The following is an 18220-nucleotide window of genomic DNA, read 5'->3' as shown; positions in this document are numbered from 1 at the left end:
GCCAATGAGAGGGCAGATACGCATGTAAACAACATACACAACTCCGATATAAAGTGTTTTTTCTCAAAGTCGCCGGGATGTCACGTGTCCTACTTATATCAGTACACTCGTAACAACCTAAGCATTACTAAAACTTATATTAGGCCAAATAAGCCACATATAGCAAATAAGCCATTACATTTTTGTTGACCAAATTTGTTGACCAAAAATTTTTGTTGACCAAAAACTCCTTTGTGAGCAAAAAAAAACCTCAAATTGCCACCTGCTGGAGAAAAAATATTTTGGGCCCAGTTATCCTTGCTTTGCCTCTTCCTCTTTGCTTCAAACAAGTACATTTCCATCCAAGTTCACTCTCCTCACCAACTGTCCTCAATTACCTTTGACATTTTCCAAAAGGAGGTGAGAGAGGATGGAGGAGAGAGGATGCAGGTGGTGAGGAAATCGAATTGATAAAATGCCCTATACTTCTGGACTTGGAGGCATCACGTGTAGCGTTTCTGCCGAGATTTCTTTCCTCAGAGAAGTTCTCATAAAGATGGGGCAGTACCTTCACCCTACTTGCCAACGTTGATGAAATCTATATTGTGATCGGTGCATATTTTGTCACTTTACCCGAAAGAAGGACGTGAGGTACAAATCTTACAAACCGACGTCTGCGAAATACAAGCTGTGTACTTTCTCCTTTGACTCAGGTACAGGAAAGATAATAACAGTACCTTCAGAAAGTATTCACACTCCTTGACTTTCCACATTTTGTTGTGTTACAGCTTGAATTTAAAATGAATTAAATTTATATTTTTTGTCACTGGCCTACACACAATACCCCATAATGTCAAAGTGGAATTGTGTTTTTCAAATTATATTACAAATTAATTAACATTAATAACCTGAAATGTCATGAGTAAATAAGTATTCAACACCCAAGCCTAAAACAAATTGCTTAACAAGTTACATAATAAGTTGCATGGACTCTGTGCGCAATAATAGTGTTGAACATGATTTTTGAATCACTACCTCATCTCTGTACCCTACACATACAGATAATTGTAAGGTCCCTCAGTTGAGCAGTGAATTTCAAACACAGATTCAACCAAAAAGGCCAGAGTGGTTTTCCAATGCATAGCCAAGATTGGTAGATTGGTATAAAAAAAAACAGACATTGAATATCCCTTTGAGCATGGTGAAGTTATTAATTACACTTTGGATGGTGTATCAATACACCTAGTCACTACAAAGATACAGGCCTCCTTCCAAACTCAGTTGCCGGAAAGGAAGGAAACCACTCAGGAATTTCACCATGAGGCCAATGGTGACTTTACAACAGTTACAGAGTTGAATGGCTGTGATATAAGAAAACTGAGGGTGGATCAACAACATTGTAGTTACTCCACACTACTAAGCTAATTGACAGAGTGAATACAAGGAAGCCTATACAGAAAAAAAACATTTACAAAACATGCATCCTGTTTGCAACAAGGCACTGAAGTAATAATGCAAAACGAATTGTCCTAAATACAAATTGTTATGTTTGGGGCAAATCCAATACAACACATTACTGATTACATTACTGAGTACCACTCTCCATATTTCCAAGCATAGTGGTGGCTGCATCATATTATGGGTATGCTTGTAATCATTAAGGACTGGGGAGTTGTTCAGGTTAAAAAATAAATGGAATGGAGCTCAGCACAGGCAAAATCCTAGAGGAAAACCTGGTTCAGTCAGCTTTCCACCAGACACTCTGAGATTAATTCACCTTTCAGCAGGACAATAATCTAAAACACAAGGCCAAATGTTCACTGGAGTTGCTTACAAAGAAGACAATGAATATTCCTGAGTGGCCGAGTTACAGTTTTGAGTAAAATTTTGTTGAAAATCTATGGCTAGCCCTGAAAATGGTTGTCTAGCAATGATAAGCAACCAATTTGACAGAGAATTTTGAAAATAATAAATGGGCAAATGTTGCCCTATCCAGGTGTGGGAAGCTCTTTGAGATTTATCAAGAAAGACTCACAGCTGTAATTGCTGCCAAAGGTGCTTCTACAAAGTATTCACTCAGGTGTGTGAATACTTATATAAATGTTATATTTCTGTATTTCATTTTCAATAAATATGCAAACATTTCTAAAAGCATGTTCTCACTCTCTTGTTATTTAATCAATTTTGAATTCAGGCAGTAACACAACAAAATGTGGAATAAGTCAAGGGGTATGAATACTTTCTGAAGTACAGTACATGCTCCTCTCCTGAAAACCCTGAGCAGTCAATGGAAATTGAACCTGACAAAAGTGAATAGGAAGAACCTGCGCTGACAGGTGAGGTCAAGGCTTCCGAGCCTTGCTCCAAGTATCAAGCAAATGTCCAAAATGATTCTGGCCCAGTGGGAGCATGATTTGTGAAGAAAGTGGATCCATGCCTTTCGGCCGATCTATTTGTGGTATGAAGCTGAGTGAAGAAGGAGCTGGGATCGGTCAATTAGGTTAAAGTATCCAGAAATTGACTTATGTTTTTTTGTGTGTGTTTGTGTGTCTGCTGCTCAGAGGGAGAGGGCATTGTGTGTTTCGCGACTCGGGACTAGAGCTGTGTGCTCCTTTCTCTCCAGAGCAGAGCGCCGCTGAAAGGAGTGTTAACTGGGGTGGCGTTGAGTGTGGAGGTGGATCTACTGAAGTTTGGTGTGACGCAGACATGGAGGCGAGGAGCGCGAGACTGTGAAGACCCTGTCTGTCCTTCTGAGTTTTGAAGCAGAGGCTTTGCCGGATAAAGTCATGCTAGGGTATAGAAGTTATTCTGTGAAAGCTTTTGTTTTCCGATCCCACTAAGTTATTTCAGGGGCCAAGTTTATGGTCATGTTGCAGCAGTATGTAGGAGGGAGATTCCGAGGTGTGAGAAGTGTGCAAAAGGGCATGAGACAAAGGAATGTGTAGCATTGAGGAAAGTAGTGGTATGTGTTAATTGTAGGGGTGCCCATGGGGCTGGGGATCAGAAATATTGTGTCCGAGAGAGGCAGGTTGAGGTTTCCAGGGTTCGAGTTGTGCAGAAGTTGTCATATGCTGAGGCAGTGAAGAAAGTAGAGGAAGATGGGTCAAGGGGGAGGGATCCTAAGAGGAGTGGTGTGAGTAATAGATCTGTACCAGTACAGAGTGATAAACCAACAAGTGATATATGTTTCAGTAAGATTGAATTTTTAGCATTTATAGCAATGGTGATCAACTGTACTATAGGGATGGAACATAAGTTGCAGAAAATTGATGTTGTGGTGGCAGGTGCAGAGACGTATTTGGGTGTGCTTGACCTGACAGAGTTACAGGGTGTTTTGAGTGGTGGTGTCCCATCCTTTCAAGGCTGTTGGCCTGAAGTAGGACTAAATAGTGAAGTACAGTGCTTATTTTTTAGATAAATATTTTTTTGGGTGACTGTAGTTTTAGATTGTAGTTCATTTAATAACAACAAAAAAATCAAGCAAAGTATAAGGGAGTTATACTCCATTCTAGTAGGTGGCGGTAATTCAACATTGGATGCCAACCGCCGTTAAACCTCATCGAAGAAGAAAAACGAACAAAGCATTGTCTGCCGGAAAACTACACGAAGAAGAAACTATGCCTTAGACTGTATTTCCCAACGCTGAAAGGAGAGAGCCCCGTCTTTGCAGCTCTGTAACAAGTGAGAATTGCGGGGGATTTGACAATATGGGAAAACTGGACGAGTTACTTTTAAGGTGAGTTGCAAGCTCAAACCTTATTAGCCAATCTGATATGAATAATTGTACATTTTATTTTTCAGATTGATTAACATTTGGTTCAAGCTAGCTACTGTAATGTGTTAGGTAAGTTTGGCTATGTCACGTCCACAGTCCGTGAGTGAAGAAAGTAAAGTTAAGTGTGCAAGGTCAAAATATATTCGGCCTGTTAGCTAACTTGAACAGCTAGCTGTTACTAGCTACGTACCAGTCGCCACGCAACTTGCTGGTTATTTTGTTAATCTGTTTTCGTTTTGATAGTATGTATAGTAGCTAGCTAGTGATTGTCATAGTTTTTAATGAAGCAACAGGTCAGACATGAAGTTAACGTTAGCTAGTCACATGTATAACTAGTAGGTACAGCAGCTAGACGACAAATCTCAACTCCAGGTAGTTATGTATCTACCTGGAGTTGAGATTTCTCAGCTAATTCATAACACATCGAGACTAGTTTCAGGACTGTCTGTTGCATATATGCAACTTTGCATGGTCTGACTAGGTACATTGAATGTTACGTAACGCGACATATGCGATAACTAGCTAGCGCTCGAAAACCCTTAACTTTACATAGTATAGAGTTTTTAGCGGTTACATTCGCCCACGTTTGGCTCCATGTGAACTACAATTTCGAAGTTGTGTTTAAAGGTTTAGAAACGTCTAATCATTGTTTTCGAAACATATGCTGATGTGCCGCTTGTGTCATGTCGGCGAGAATGTTTTTCAAATAAAGATACTTACTGTAGTAGTTTTGCAGAAATCCACAAGCTGTGTGTGCCTCCAGTTGACGAACTACACTTCCTCTCCAGGTATTAGTGATGGGTCTAAGAGCCGGCTCTTGTAGGTGAACTTTGGGAGCCGGCTCGCATATCAGAAGAGCCGAATATATTTATAAAACAATTAAGATATGAATAATCAAAATATTTAAATTAATAGAATTAACTAATTCAAAGAACGACTTTAAAAAATATATATATATAGCCCAATGCTCAAGAGCACACACATTCGTTCTGTCTTCTAAGACTTCTCACATGTTGTTCCTGTCAATCAGACACAGTGTCAACCAATGAACCAAAGATGCCTGAGGGAGGGCCGAGCCAACTCACTCAGTCACACGTTTAGCAGCCGAGTAGAGGGAGGAAGGACAGCTGGAAAATGAGTCAGAAGCACAGTAGCATTTGGTTGCATTTTAATAATGTAGACAATGTTAGAGCACAGTGTATAATTTGCCAAAACAAAATCTCATATAAAGCCGGTTCTACGCACAACCTACACCGGCATATGCGAACTGTGCACCCAACTGTGAAGGTAGCTGTAGCGGAGCTTCGAGAAACTAGCGGGCCTGCTAGTGATAGTGGTGGAGCCAGCACCTCCACACGTGGAGATGCATCCATTCAGTCAAGTAGGCCTACTCAGTGACCCACAGCAATGCAGTCTTCTATGGACCACTCTATGCCAAAGTCTATGTCTGTAGCAAAACAAGGCCAAATTGATATTGCATTGGCTAAAATGATTGCCACCGATTTCCAGCCATTTTCGATCGTGGAGGACAGAGGTTTTAGAAATTGTAGCAATACTCTAAATCCAATGTATGCAATTCCAAGCAGGAAAACCCTTTCAAAGTCACTTATTCCACAACTGTACAAGAGCACACAGGATTCCGTGAGGGAAAGAGTCCAAAAAGCTACTGCAGTTAGCCTTACCACTGACTGCTGGACATCAAGGGTAACCACTTGTTACATATCACTTCATTGAAGATTTTTCGATGTCTAGCTGTCTTCTGGACTGCTTTGAGTTCAGCGACAGACACCTCAGATAACTTGGCAGAGGAACTGTTGAGTGGCCAGAGAATGACAAGTAGATGGAAAAGTGGTCTGTTGTGTTAACGACAATGCAGCTAACATAACCAAAGCCATACATTTTAAAATGGACCCATCATCCATATCTTGCCCACACAATCAACCTGATTGTAAGAGATGCTCTGAAGTTGATGAAGCCCACTGTGGACAAAGTGAAAGCAGCTGTGGAATGCTTCCACAGGAGCACAGTAGGTGCTGAAAAACTAAAGCCTACACAACGCCAGATGGGGATGCCTGAGCTGAGGCCTAAACAAGACTGCACTACAAGGTGGAATTCAACATTGTATATGTTGAAGCGGCTTCTTGAGTCAAAGGATGCCATCATCTCTACCCTGGCCATTGTCAATGCACCTGTTGATGCTCTGACCCAAGAGGAATGGGAGGTGGTGGAGGAGGTGTGCAGAGTCCTGGAACCCTTTGAGCAGGTCACTGTGGAGATAAGTGGAAATCAGTACAGTAAGCAGTTATTACTACATCATTATTTAATCCAGTATTACATATGTAGATGAGAATGTAGTATCAGTAGACAAAACATGAACCTGAACTAATAAATTACTGTTCTCTTTTCAGCTATGTGACAACCTCAAAAATGATACTCCTGTTTAAGGGTCTGCAGTGAATCACAGCCAGCCGCCAGAGAGAAGAAAATGTAACCACAGGACATGTGACAGAGTTGATGGACACCCTATGTTCATCAATTGACAGAAAGTTCCACAGAATGGAATATAATCACATGCTATCAGAAACCGCTGTACTTGACCCCAGGTTTAAGAAGTTAGCCTTCAGTGATGCCAGAGCGATTGATGAGGCTCTTCAAAGAATAACCTCAGCAGCAGGGAGGGACAGCCCCAGCAGTCAGCTGGCTCAGGCACCAGGGCAACAGGGAGAAGAGGAATCAGATGGAGCAGAAGCATCAGCAGTAGTGCCACAAACGTCTGCTGTTTGGATGCTGTTTGACGAGAGAGCAACTGGGGATGCAGCACAAAGGAATCCCTCAGCAGATGCCATAATGGAGGTCCAATCCTATTTGGAGGAGCCCCTCCAAAGATCTGCAGATCCTCTGAGCTGGTGGAAGAACAAGGCCTCTGCCTACCCATGGCTTACTAAAGTCATGACAGGGAGACTGCATACCAGGGACATCTGTTCCCTCTGAGAGGGTCTACTCGAAAACAGGACAAACGGGACAAAATCTCTCAAAAGCAAAATATGGTCAGCATTGCTGTGTGCTGCTGGTTGTAACATGGCAATAAAAAAGAGAGAGAAAAGAGTTTTGCACATTGTTTTTAATTTTTCTTTGATATGGTGCAATATACTATTATGCTGTTTGTAGATAGTATTAGTTTTGAATGGTTAGATGTATATGCACTAGTTTTGAATGGTTAGATGTATATGCACTTTGTTTATATACACTGCTCAAAAAAATAAAGGGAACACTAAAATAACACATCCTAGATCTGAATGAATGAAATAATCTTATTAAATACTTTTTTGTTTACATAGTTGAATGTGCTGACAACAAAATCACACAAATAATCAATGGAAATCCAATTTATCAACCCATGGAGGTCTGGATTTGGAGTCGCACTCAAAATTAAAGTGGAAAACCACACTACAGGCTGATCCAACTTTGATGTAATGTCCTTAAAACAACTCAAAATGAGGCTCAGTAGTGTGTGTGTGTGGCCTCCACGTGCCTGTATGACCTCCCTACAATGCCTGGGCATGCTCCTGATGAGGTGGCGGATGGTCTCCTGAGGGATCTCCTCCCAGACCTGGACTAAAGCATCCGCCAACTCCTGGACAGTCTGGTGCAACGTGGCGTTGGTGGATGGAGCGAGACATGATGTCCCAGATGTGCACAATTGGATTCAGGTCTGGGGAACGGGCGGGCCAGTCCATAGCATCAATGCCTTCCTCTTGCAGGAACTGCTGACACACTCCAGCCACATAAGGTCTTGCATTAGGAGGAACCCAGGGCCAACCGCACCAGCATATGGTCTCACAAGGGGTCTGAGGATCTCATCTCGGTACCTAATGGCAGTCAGCCTACCTCTGGCGAGCACATGGAGGGCTGTGCGGCCCCCCAAAGAAATGCCACCCCACACCATGACTGACCCACTGCCAAACCGGTCATGCTGGAGGATGTTGCAGGCAGCAGAACGTTCTCCACGGCGTCTCCAGACTCTGTCACGTGCTCAATGTGAACCTGCTTTCATCTGTGAAGAGCACAGGGCGCCAGTGACGAATTTGCCAATCTTGGTGTTCTCTGGCAAATGCCAAACGTCCTGCACGGTGTTGGGCTGTAAGCACAACCCCCACCTGTGGACGTCGGGCCCTCATACCACCCTCATGGAGTCTGTTTCTGACAGTTTGAGCAGACACATGCGCATTTGTGGCCTGCTGGAGGTCATTTTGCAGGGCTCTGGCAGTGCTCCTCCTTGCACAAAGGCGGAGGTAGCGGTCCTGCTGTTGGGTTGTTGCCCTCCTACGGCCTCCTCCACGTCTCCTGATGTACTGGCCTGTCTCCTTGGTAGCGCCTCCATGCTCTGGACACTACGCTGACAGACACAGCAAACTTTCTTGCCACAGCTCGCATTGATGTGCCATCTTGGATGAGCTGCACTACCTGAGCCACTTGTGTGGGTTGAAGACTCCGTCTCATGCTACCACTAGAGTGAAAGCACCGCCAGCATTCAAAAGTGACCAAAACATCAGCCAGGAAGCATAGGAACTGAGAAGTGGTCTGTGGTTACCACCTGCAGAACCACTCCTTTATTGGGGGCATGTGAAATGTATTGTCAATCAGTGTTGCTTCCTAAGTGGACAGTTTGATTTCACAGAAGTGTGATTGACTTGGAGTTACATTGTGTTGTTTAAGTGTTCCCTTTATTTTTTTTGAGCAGTATTCATAAAAATGTATACTTTAAATGCAAATGTTTCATAGCATTCTTTTTCATAACAAACCAATGCATTTTTTTTTTTTTTAAACACCAATCATAGTTTGACTATCAAACTGTTTGACTTGAAAAAATACAAAACATATTTTTTAAAGAGCCGTTTGGGAGCCAAAAGAGCCGTCTCTTTTTGGTGAGCTGAGCCGAACGAGCCGGATCATTGAAAAGAGCCGGAATGCCCATCACTACCAGTTATGCTTACACACAGGTGTTCGGAGCATGCTAGATAGTAGGGAGGTAACGACGTTACAGGTACACCTATTCGTACGGTACAGGGACCTCTGTTCGGTCCACACTGTGAACCCAAATGAATACATAAAAAAAATGTAAACACTAGGCCTATAAACTATGCCTATGCTGAATTATGTATATGCCTCAAGTAAATCTGAGCTGAAAAACATTTTAGGCTAATCCGTTAAAACAACTGGAGCCACGGACGTTGTAATCAAAATTGGCACATTACAAACTGTTCTTTTGTGAGGTGCAGCCTGGACTCGTTATGTATGATGGCGAGCGGTGAGGTCTAAACCAGGAGGATTCTCCATCGTTAAAATCTTCAGTTTGGGAACTCCTGTAATGAAGCAGCTAATCGTTTGGGGGACTGCAGTTCGCAATGCATTCCACCAAGTGTCGTTCACAATCTAGTCCCGTTGCGGCCACCACAAATAAACCTTGTTTGAACTGTATCAACAAATAATCTTATTTGTATGCCTAGCAATCAACAAATATACATTGTTTAAAGCACACTTTTACAAATCTGTCATAGATGACAGCTCCAATAAGCCCCCTATGGTGAAGGACGTGAACATTTTACATTTTTTTATATTTTAGTCATTTAGCAGACACTCTTATCCAGAGCAATTAGGATTAAGTGCCTTGCTCAAGGGCACAACGACAGATTTGTCATTATTTTGTCATCTATCCGGCTTGGGGATTCAAACCAGCAACCTTTCGGTTTCTGGCCCAACGCTTTTAACTCTAGACTATCTGAATTCTGACTCTTGAGTTTTCAGTTCACCGGGAGGGGGTTCTGCTTGGTCTGGGCATTACTGACTCAAATTAACAAAATTAATCGAACGATTCGTTCTTTTGACTGACCGACTCAGTCAGTAAAAAGAGGCAAACTTCCCATCACTAGTGGGAACCCTAACCCTATAAAGTTGTATAGTAATTTTGCCTTAAAAATAACAAAATATTTACTGCTAATATGAAAGATATGTTACTTATGTTTCCAAAACCGTACCGCAAGCAGTGCATTTTAACGTTCAGAACGACCAGAAGATACTGTCATCAATGGGCACTAAAGCAGTTAAGGTCTATGAATGGGTTATCCGATAACTAGCTAGCAATGTTTCCACACTTAACTTTACAGGGTAGCTAGCATATACAAAACACCACCATATATTTTTCAACTAACCTGCTCTTGGAGATACTTTATTTTGTTCTTGATTCGGGGAAAAGTTTTATCTAAAATGTCGGTGTCCAGTTGCAGGTGGTTCTACAAAAACCAGAGAACACATGGATTTAATATCTTTGAGTTGAGTGGGTAACATGGGCGCTGTCTCATTTTAATAGCTGGATTGCTCTGCCATATGACTAACTTCAAATTAGGTTCAAGAAACATTGGGAAATGGCAGCACTCCAAAAAGTTTTTTAAAAGGACAAAAAGACATGAAATTAGGTGCCGACAACTTTTTGTACTAAATGAAAACAAAAACGTTTTTGGAGTGCTGCCGTTTCCCAAAGTTTCTGGAACTTGGGATTTCATTTAATATTAAATCCAAGTTTTGTATCGAGTGTGTGTACATCTTTGTTTTGGTTGCAATGTGACGTGCTGTCATCTTCACGTTGCTGTGTCTCATGGAAACGACTAGTCCCCGAAAAGATGCTGGGAAATGCTAGATGTGCTGCAGCTAAGATGGCGAGGAACCTCCTCATGTGGTACAAAACATGGATTTAATATCTTTCTGTTTTTTGTAGAACCATCTGCAACTGGACACTGACATTTTAAAGGATAACCTTTTTCCCGAATCAAGAACGAAAAAGGTATCGCCAAGAGCAGGTTAGTTGAACAATCTATGGAAGCATTTTGTATAAACTGCCCTGTAACGTCAAGTATGGAAATATCGTTATCACATATCTCGCGTAACACACTGTCTGAGAGTAGACTAGCTATAGCTGAGTAAAGGCATAGGTAGCTCTCCATTTAGAGAGGTTGTAAGTGGCTTTGGTAAAGGTACACTTATTGCTGTAAAGTTGATGTCAGTTGAGCTAATGAAGAATATAAAAAATAAGGGAATTCGAGTTAGGCTAATTTACTGTTCAAACAATGTACTTGTGATTTGTTTCTATAGCTAGTGCAGACAGTCTGAGGTATTTTTGTATGCCGTTTTACATAGCAAGCTACTTATTATAAAACCCTTATCACACTTGATACTTTTGTGTCTTTTTTCCACCTAAAGTAGCTAGTTGTGATGTGGAGAGGAGACCTTGTTCCCCGGGCCTTCCAGGCCCCAGTGGATGTCCATGCCAGTGTAGATGGCCAGGTGTACATGTTCAGGAACGGCCAGCCAAATGACTCTCCAGGCTCTTCAGAGGAAGAAGAGTTCAATGTGATGGCGCTTAGGCCCCGGGGTCGGCAGGAGCCGGACCAGGACAGACTGGGCAGCCTCATGCTGCTAGAGAGGGATGTATTGGTTGGGGACAACCTCAACAAACTTGCTCTGCAATATGGCTGCAAGGTAAGTCCTGGACCCCATTTATTTGCTGTCAGCAAACTGTACATGGTGTACTGTACACTTAACGTCAGGCAATGTACATATAGGTGACTGCCAAAATAAAGGAAACACCAGCATAAAGTGTCTTAATAGGGAATTGGGCCACCACGTGTTGCCAGAACAGCTTCAATGTGCCTTGGCAAAGATTCTACTAGTGTCTAGAACTCTATTGGAGGGATGCAACACCATTCTTCCACAAAGAATTCCATAATCTGGTGTTTTGTTGATGGTGGTGGAAAATGCGGTCTCAGGTGCTGCTCCTGAATCTCCCATAACTTTTCAATTGGGTTCAGATTTTATGACAAACACACACACTAGGGATGTGCATCTTTCCCTTTCAAGACGATTCAATACGTATCTATGTAGATACATTGGCTACGATAAAGGAACAAAACGTTTCAGCTTGAAACAATTCAATTCGATGCGATTCGGTTAGATTGGAGAACGAATCGATTCGATGCATTAACGTTTGCATAAATACATACATTTTCCATTGTAAATTCAAGTCTTCTGCTGATGGGGTTCATGAGCTAGACGTCTCTGAGCTGGATCGGTCTGTGTGAATGTAAATTATGTATGTACTATGTAGGCAGATTAAGTGTTTGAGCTAGTAATGTATCAATATTTTACAAATGAGCTATGACATAGCCTATAGTGCTATATTAAATCAAAATCTAATTTTATTTGTCACATACACATGGTTAGCAGATGTTAATGCGAGTGTAGCGAAATGCTTGTGCTTCTAGTTCCGACCATGCAGTAATATCTAACAAGTAATCTAACCTAACAATTTCACAACTAAAACCTTATACACACAAGTGTAAAGGAATGAATAAGAATATGTACATAAAAATATATGAATGAGCGCTGGCCAAACGGCATAGGCAAGATTCAGTAGATGGTATAGAGTACAGTATATACATATGAGATGAGTAATGTAGGGTATGTAAACATTTATATAAAGTGGCTAGTGATACATTTATTACATACATTTTTTTCATTAGAGTGGCTAGAGATGAGTCAGTATGTTGGCAGCAGCCACTTAATGTTAGTGATGGCTGTTTAACAGTCTGATGGCCTTGAGATAGAAACTGTTTTTCAGTCTCTCGGTCCCCGCTTTGATGCACCAGTACTGACCTGACCTTCTGGATGATAGCAGGGTGAACAGGCAGTGGCTCGGGTGGTTGTTGTCCTTGATGATCTTTTTGGCCTTCCTGTGACATCGGGTGGTGTAGGTGTCCTGGAGGGCAGGTAGTTTGCCATCGGTGATGCGTTGTACAGACCTCACTACCCTCAGGAGAACCTTACTGTTGTGGGCGGAGCAGTTGCCGTACCAGGCGGTGATACAGCCCGACAGGATACTCTCGATTGTGCATCTGTAAAAGTTTGTTTTTGGTGACAAGCCAAATTTCTTCAGCCTCCTGAGGTTGAAGAGGCGCTGCTGTGCCGCCTTCACCACGCTGTCTGTGTGGGTGGACCATTTCTGTTTTTCAGTGATGTGTATGCCGAGGAACTTTCCACCTTCTCCACTACTGTTTCGTCGATGTGGATAGGGGGCTGCTCCCTCTGCTGTTTCCTGAAGTCCACGATCATCTCCTTTGTTTTGTTGACATTGAGTGTGAGGTTATTTTCCTGACACCACACGCCGAGGGCCCTCACCTCCTCCCCGTTGGCCGTCTCGTCGTTGTTGGTAATCAAGCCAACCACAGTAATGTCGTCTGCAAACTTGATGATTTGAGTTGGAGGCGTGCATGGCCACGCAGTCATGGGTGAACAGGGAGTACAGGAGAGGGCTGAGAACGCACCCTTGTGAGCTTAATGATGAGTTTGGAGGGTACTATGGTGTTAAATGCTGAGCTGTAGTCGATGAACAGCATATTATAGCACAACTTTAGATTTCAAACCATCTCAGAATGCTTTTTACGGTTCTGAAGTTTTTAGTGATTTCCTCTCGTTTTCGACCATGCACTGCACCTCACAAAAGGGATTGCTGTACTCGTTATACAGGGTAGTGTTGATCATTTCATATCTAAAAATGGCCATATACACTGATTGTTTAAAGCAAAACTATTTCTGATGGTGAACCGGAACAATCAAAATAAACTCTATTGTAAGCCCTGTTCAGCAGGTATAGCCAGATGAGTTGTCTCCGGTAGCTTACTTTTATTTCTGTAAAACACAATTTTCAACAGCGTAGTTAACAATAAATTACATAGGTTGTCAGTAGGGATGCAAATTTGTCAATTGTTGCAGACTAACCAACCCCCTTTAACCTGTTAACCTCTCTCGGGTATGTGGGACGAAATCGTCCCACCTAGTCAACAGCCAGTGGAATCGAGTGGCGCGATATTCAAAAACCTTAAAAATGCTATAACTTCAATTTCTCAAACATATGACTATTTTACACCATTTTAAAGACAAGACTCTCGTTAATCTAACCACATTGTCCGATTTCAAAAAGGCTTTACAACGAAAGCAAAACATTTAGATTATGTCAGGAGAGTACCCAGCCAGAAATAATCACACACCCATTTTTCAAGCTAGCATATAATGTCACAAAAACCCAGAAGACAGCTAAATGCAGCACTAACCTTTGATGATCTTCATCTGATGACACTCCTAGGACATTATGTTATACAATACATGCATGTTTTGTTCAATCAAGTTCATATTTATATAAAAAAACAGCTTTTTACATTAGCATGTGACGTTCAGAAATAGCAAACATACCGAAAACTTCCGGTGAATTTACTAAATTACTCACGATAAACGTTCACAAAAAACATAACAATTATTTTAAGAATTATAGATACAGAACTCCTTTATGCAATCGCGGTGTCAGATTTTAAAATAGCTTTTCGGCAAAAGCACATTTTGCAATATTCTGAGTAGATAGCTCGCCATCACGGGCAAGCTAATTTGACACCCACCAAGTTTGGCGTTCACTAAACTCAGAATTACTATAAGAAAAATTGGATTACCTTTGCTGTTCTTTGTCAGAATGCACTCCCAGGACTTCTACTTCAACCACATGTTGTTTTGGTTCAAAATAATCCATAGTTATGTTCAAATATCCTCTGTTTTGTCCGTGCGTTCAGGTCCCTATCCGAACGGTGACGCGCGGACGCATGACGTGACAAAAAAATTAAATATTCCATTACCGTACTTCGAAGCATGTCAAACGCTGTTTAAAATCAATTTCTATGCGATTTTTCTCGTAAAATAGCGATAATATTCCGACCGGGAGACGTTTTCGTTCAAAGACTGAAAGAAGAAAATTGTGTCTTCACGTGCACGCGCGCACCCGTGTCATTGTTCTCAGATCGACCACTTTCCAAATGCGCTACTGTTTTTCAGCCAGGGACTGCAGAGTCATCATTCCCCGTTCTGGCGCCTTCTGAGAGCCTATGGGAGCCTTAGAAAATGTCACGTTACAGCAGAAATCCTCTGTTTTCGATAAAGAGGCTATAGAAGGCCAAGAAATGGTCAGAGAGGGCACTTCCTGTATAGAATCTTCTCAGGTTTTGGCCTGCCATATGAGTTCTGTTATACTCAGACACCATTCAAATAGTTTTATAAACTTTAGGGTGTTTTCTATCCAAATCAAACAATTATATGCATATTCTAGTTTCTGGGCAGGAGTAATAACCAGATTAAATCGGTTACGTTTTTTATCCGGATGTGAAAATACTGCCCCCTACCCAAGAGAGGTTAACAAACGTCAAAATATTTACTTTCGACCAAGACACTGTTCTTGTTTCATGACAGAGATTTGTTTAATTCTTAAACCAATTTTAATTCCACAAAGTTATGCAAATTAACCTATAGACTGATAAGCATGACCGGCTAACCGTTAATATCCTTAGTTGGCACTCGACTAATAATGCCTAACATCACCCAAGCCTACATTGCGTTGGTAAGCGCTCGAAGCTGGGCAGTGCTCATTTTGAGTAGGCTACTGATATTGCCTGGGGTTGTTCAGCATGCAAAATTACTTGTAGCTCAATGTCAACACCATTATATGCAGTTTGACACTGAAGGAGAGGATGCATCAGTTGACACAAGATGAGGTAGGCTTGTTTTTAGAAGGTAAAAATGTAATATTGAGCCCCCCCCCCCAAAAAAAAAATGTGAACCGGTGATTCAATGCATGCTACATTTGGTTCGGTTTGGGGTTCGTGGACTGATGCACTTCTATCTTTAACATTTGAATCGGGGACCACACACACACACACACACACACCCTTTAAGCCCCCTATGCTCCCACTTTCAAAGTCATTGAGATTTCTTCTAGCCCTGGAAGCCAAAATAATGGGCAACTGGGCATTTTATACATGACCCTAAGCATAATGGAATGTTAATTGCTTAATTCAGGAACCACATCTGTGTGGAAGCAACTTCTTTCATAATAACATTTCCCTCATGTACTCGTGATTTTATTTTGGCAGTTACCTGTATGTGTCTGCATAGGCTACTGATAATGTGTGCTCACATTATGCCAATATTGACTCTCTTCTTCCTCTCAACAGGTGGCTGACATAAAGAGGGTGAACAACCTGATTCAGGAACAGGATATGTTTGCATTGAAATCAATCAAAATCCCTGTGAAGAAACACAGCTTATTGACTGAGGCTAACACAGAACACAGAACCTCAAATTCATCCACACCACCTCCTCAGCCACAGGACAGACCTACAGCCAGCTCCCCTGGTAGGCCACATCTACAGGAGTACACTGACTTCCTCAAGGAAGTGGATCATGACATCGAGAGACTGATTCAAACCACAGATGCACAGGATGAGTTTTTTTTAGAGGCCGTGGAGCGGCCACAAAATCTGGGCTACAGAGGCCAGCACTTGACCAGCTATGGAGCAGACTGGGGCATCCAGTGGTGGAACGCTGTGGTGGCCATGCTCCTGATAGGCATTATCCTGCCTGTCTTTTATGTTGTTTATATCAAAACACAAGATACTGGAGTGCCTGCTGCTGTAGCTACCACAAACAACTCAGGGACAGGCCTCATCACAGAAAGCCCTAGGAGCACTTTTAGCAGCCAGGAAAGTGTCCCTCAGTCTGAACGAACCAAACACATAATACAGGGAAAGAATGTCTATGGACTTCATGCTTAACTTCACTTTAGATCCCAAATCAGTGTTCTGCTTAAAGGTCATCAAGGAAGTGTTGCCGTGTAACATTTCTTTACAAAAGATTGAAGTTGTAGTATGGATTTTTGTAAGTGTTTTATCAGACATTGGACTTCATGGTTTCAGATGTTGTGCCTTATTAGATGTCTGACTTATCCAGTCAATGGTTCTTTCTTCTTTGTGCTAATTATTTTGAAGACATTTTAACACGTTTGCTGTGTGACAACCTTACAACTGCAATTGAATATGGATATTCAGTTTCGGACATACAGACACTTGTATGTGTAGGGTACAGAGATGAGGTAGTCATTTAAAAAAAATAGTGTTAAACACTATTGCACACATTGAGTTTATGCAACTTATTGTGACTTGTTAAGCAAATTTCTACTCCTGAACATACTGAACAAAAATAAACGCAACATGTTTCATGAGCTGAGATAAAAGATCCCAGAAATTCTCTATACGCACAAAAAGCTTTTCTCTGAAAGTTTCTACACAAATTTGTTTACATCTGTTAGTGAGCATTTCTCCTATGCCAAGATAATCCATCCATGTGACAGGTGTGGCATATCAAGAAGCTGATTCAACAGCATAATCATCACACAAGTGCACCTTGTGCTGGGGACAAAAGGCCACTCTAAAATGTGCAGTTTTGTTACACAACACAATGCCACAGAACTTTTAAGGGAGTGTGCAATTGGTATGCTGACTGCAGGAATGTCCACCAGAGCTGTTGCCATAGAATGTAATGTTCATTTCTCTACCAAAGCCACCTCCAACGTTGGTTTAGAGAATTTGCCAGTATGTCGAACCGGCTTCACATCCGCAGACCAAGTGTATAGCGTCATGTGGGCGAGCGGTTTGCTGATGTCAATGTAATAAGCAGAGCGCCCCATGGTGGGGTTATGGTATGTGCAGGCATAAGCTACGGACAACAAACACAATTGCATTTTTTGGTGGCAATTTGAATGCAGCGATACCGTGACGAGATCCTGAGGCCCATTGTCGTGCCATTCATTAGCCGTCATCACCTTATGTTTCAGCACAATGCACGGCCCCATGTCGCAAGGATCTGTACACAATTCCTAGAAGTTGAAAGGCCAGTTCTTCCATGGCTTGCATACTCACCCATTGAGCATGTTTAGGATACTCTGGATCAATTAGTACGACAGTGTGTTCCAGTTCCCGCTAATATCCAGCAACTTCCCACAGCCATTGAAGAGGAGTGGGATAACATTCCACAGGCCACAATCTGCCTGATCAACTCGATGCGAAGGAGATGTTGCGCTGCATAAGGCAAATGGTGGTCACATCAGATACTGACTGGTTTTATGTTCCACGCCCCTACCTTATTTTAAGGTATGTGACTTATATGAACTTATATGCATTATATGAACTGTAACTCTGTAATATCTTTGAAATTGTTGCATGTTGCGTTTATATTTTTCTGTATATTTAGGCTTGCCATAAAGTGGTTGCATACTTATTGACTTGACATTTCAGCTTTTCATTTTTATTAATTTATATACATTTTGAAAAACATTATTCCATTTTACATTATGGGGTATTGTGTGTAGGCCAGTGACAAAATCTCAATTTAATCAATTTTAAATTCAAGCTGTAACACAACAAATGTGGAAAAAGTTGAGGGGTGTGAATGCTTTCTAAAGGTACTGTATAAGCACCCACCAGAAAGCAAAGCTGCCACTTATATTTAGTAGTCACAATCCATTTCAATCAGGTGCTTTTTGTG

At 41.8% G+C, this 18220-nt stretch overlaps 1 protein-coding gene across 4 annotated transcripts; it reads left to right on the top strand.

The window, feature by feature from the left end:
* The first annotated feature begins 3578 nt into the window (after nucleotides 1–3578).
* lysmd4 (LysM, putative peptidoglycan-binding, domain containing 4) lies at nucleotides 3579–17962 on the top strand. Of its 4 annotated transcripts, none has more exons than XM_014149123.2 (4): nucleotides 3579–3715; nucleotides 10527–10608; nucleotides 11012–11287; nucleotides 15853–17962. In XM_014149123.2, the coding sequence occupies exons 3-4, from the start codon at nucleotides 11021–11023 to the stop codon at nucleotides 16450–16452; spliced, it is 867 nt and encodes a 288-aa protein (XP_014004598.1). In that variant the 5' UTR covers nucleotides 3579–3715; nucleotides 10527–10608; nucleotides 11012–11020; the 3' UTR covers nucleotides 16453–17962. The 4 variants fall into 4 exon arrangements, with proteins under 4 accessions (XP_014004598.1, XP_014004597.1, XP_014004599.1 ...); XM_014149122.2 differs by having other exon boundaries at nucleotides 11009–11287; XM_014149124.3 differs by lacking the exon at nucleotides 10527–10608 and having other exon boundaries at nucleotides 3580–3715; nucleotides 11009–11287.
* Nucleotides 17963–18220: the final 258 nt, after the last annotated feature.

This window comes from Salmo salar, chromosome 16 (assembly GCF_965601325.2).
Source record: "Salmo salar chromosome 16, fSalSal1, whole genome shotgun sequence".
In the NCBI taxonomy this organism is placed as follows: domain Eukaryota; kingdom Metazoa; phylum Chordata; class Actinopteri; order Salmoniformes; family Salmonidae; genus Salmo; species Salmo salar.
The sequence above is the reverse complement of the archived record's forward strand: the minus strand, read 5'-3'. Positions and strand labels throughout refer to the sequence as shown.

Coding starts and splice junctions, on each gene's coding strand:
- lysmd4 (XM_014149123.2), top strand. CDS start 11,021: ATGTGGAGAGGAGACCTTGTTCCCCGGGCCTTCCAGGCCCCAGTGGAT. Junction 11,288..15,852: donor CTCTGCAATATGGCTGCAAG/GTAAGTCCTGGA, acceptor TCCTCTCAACAG/GTGGCTGACATAAAGAGGGT.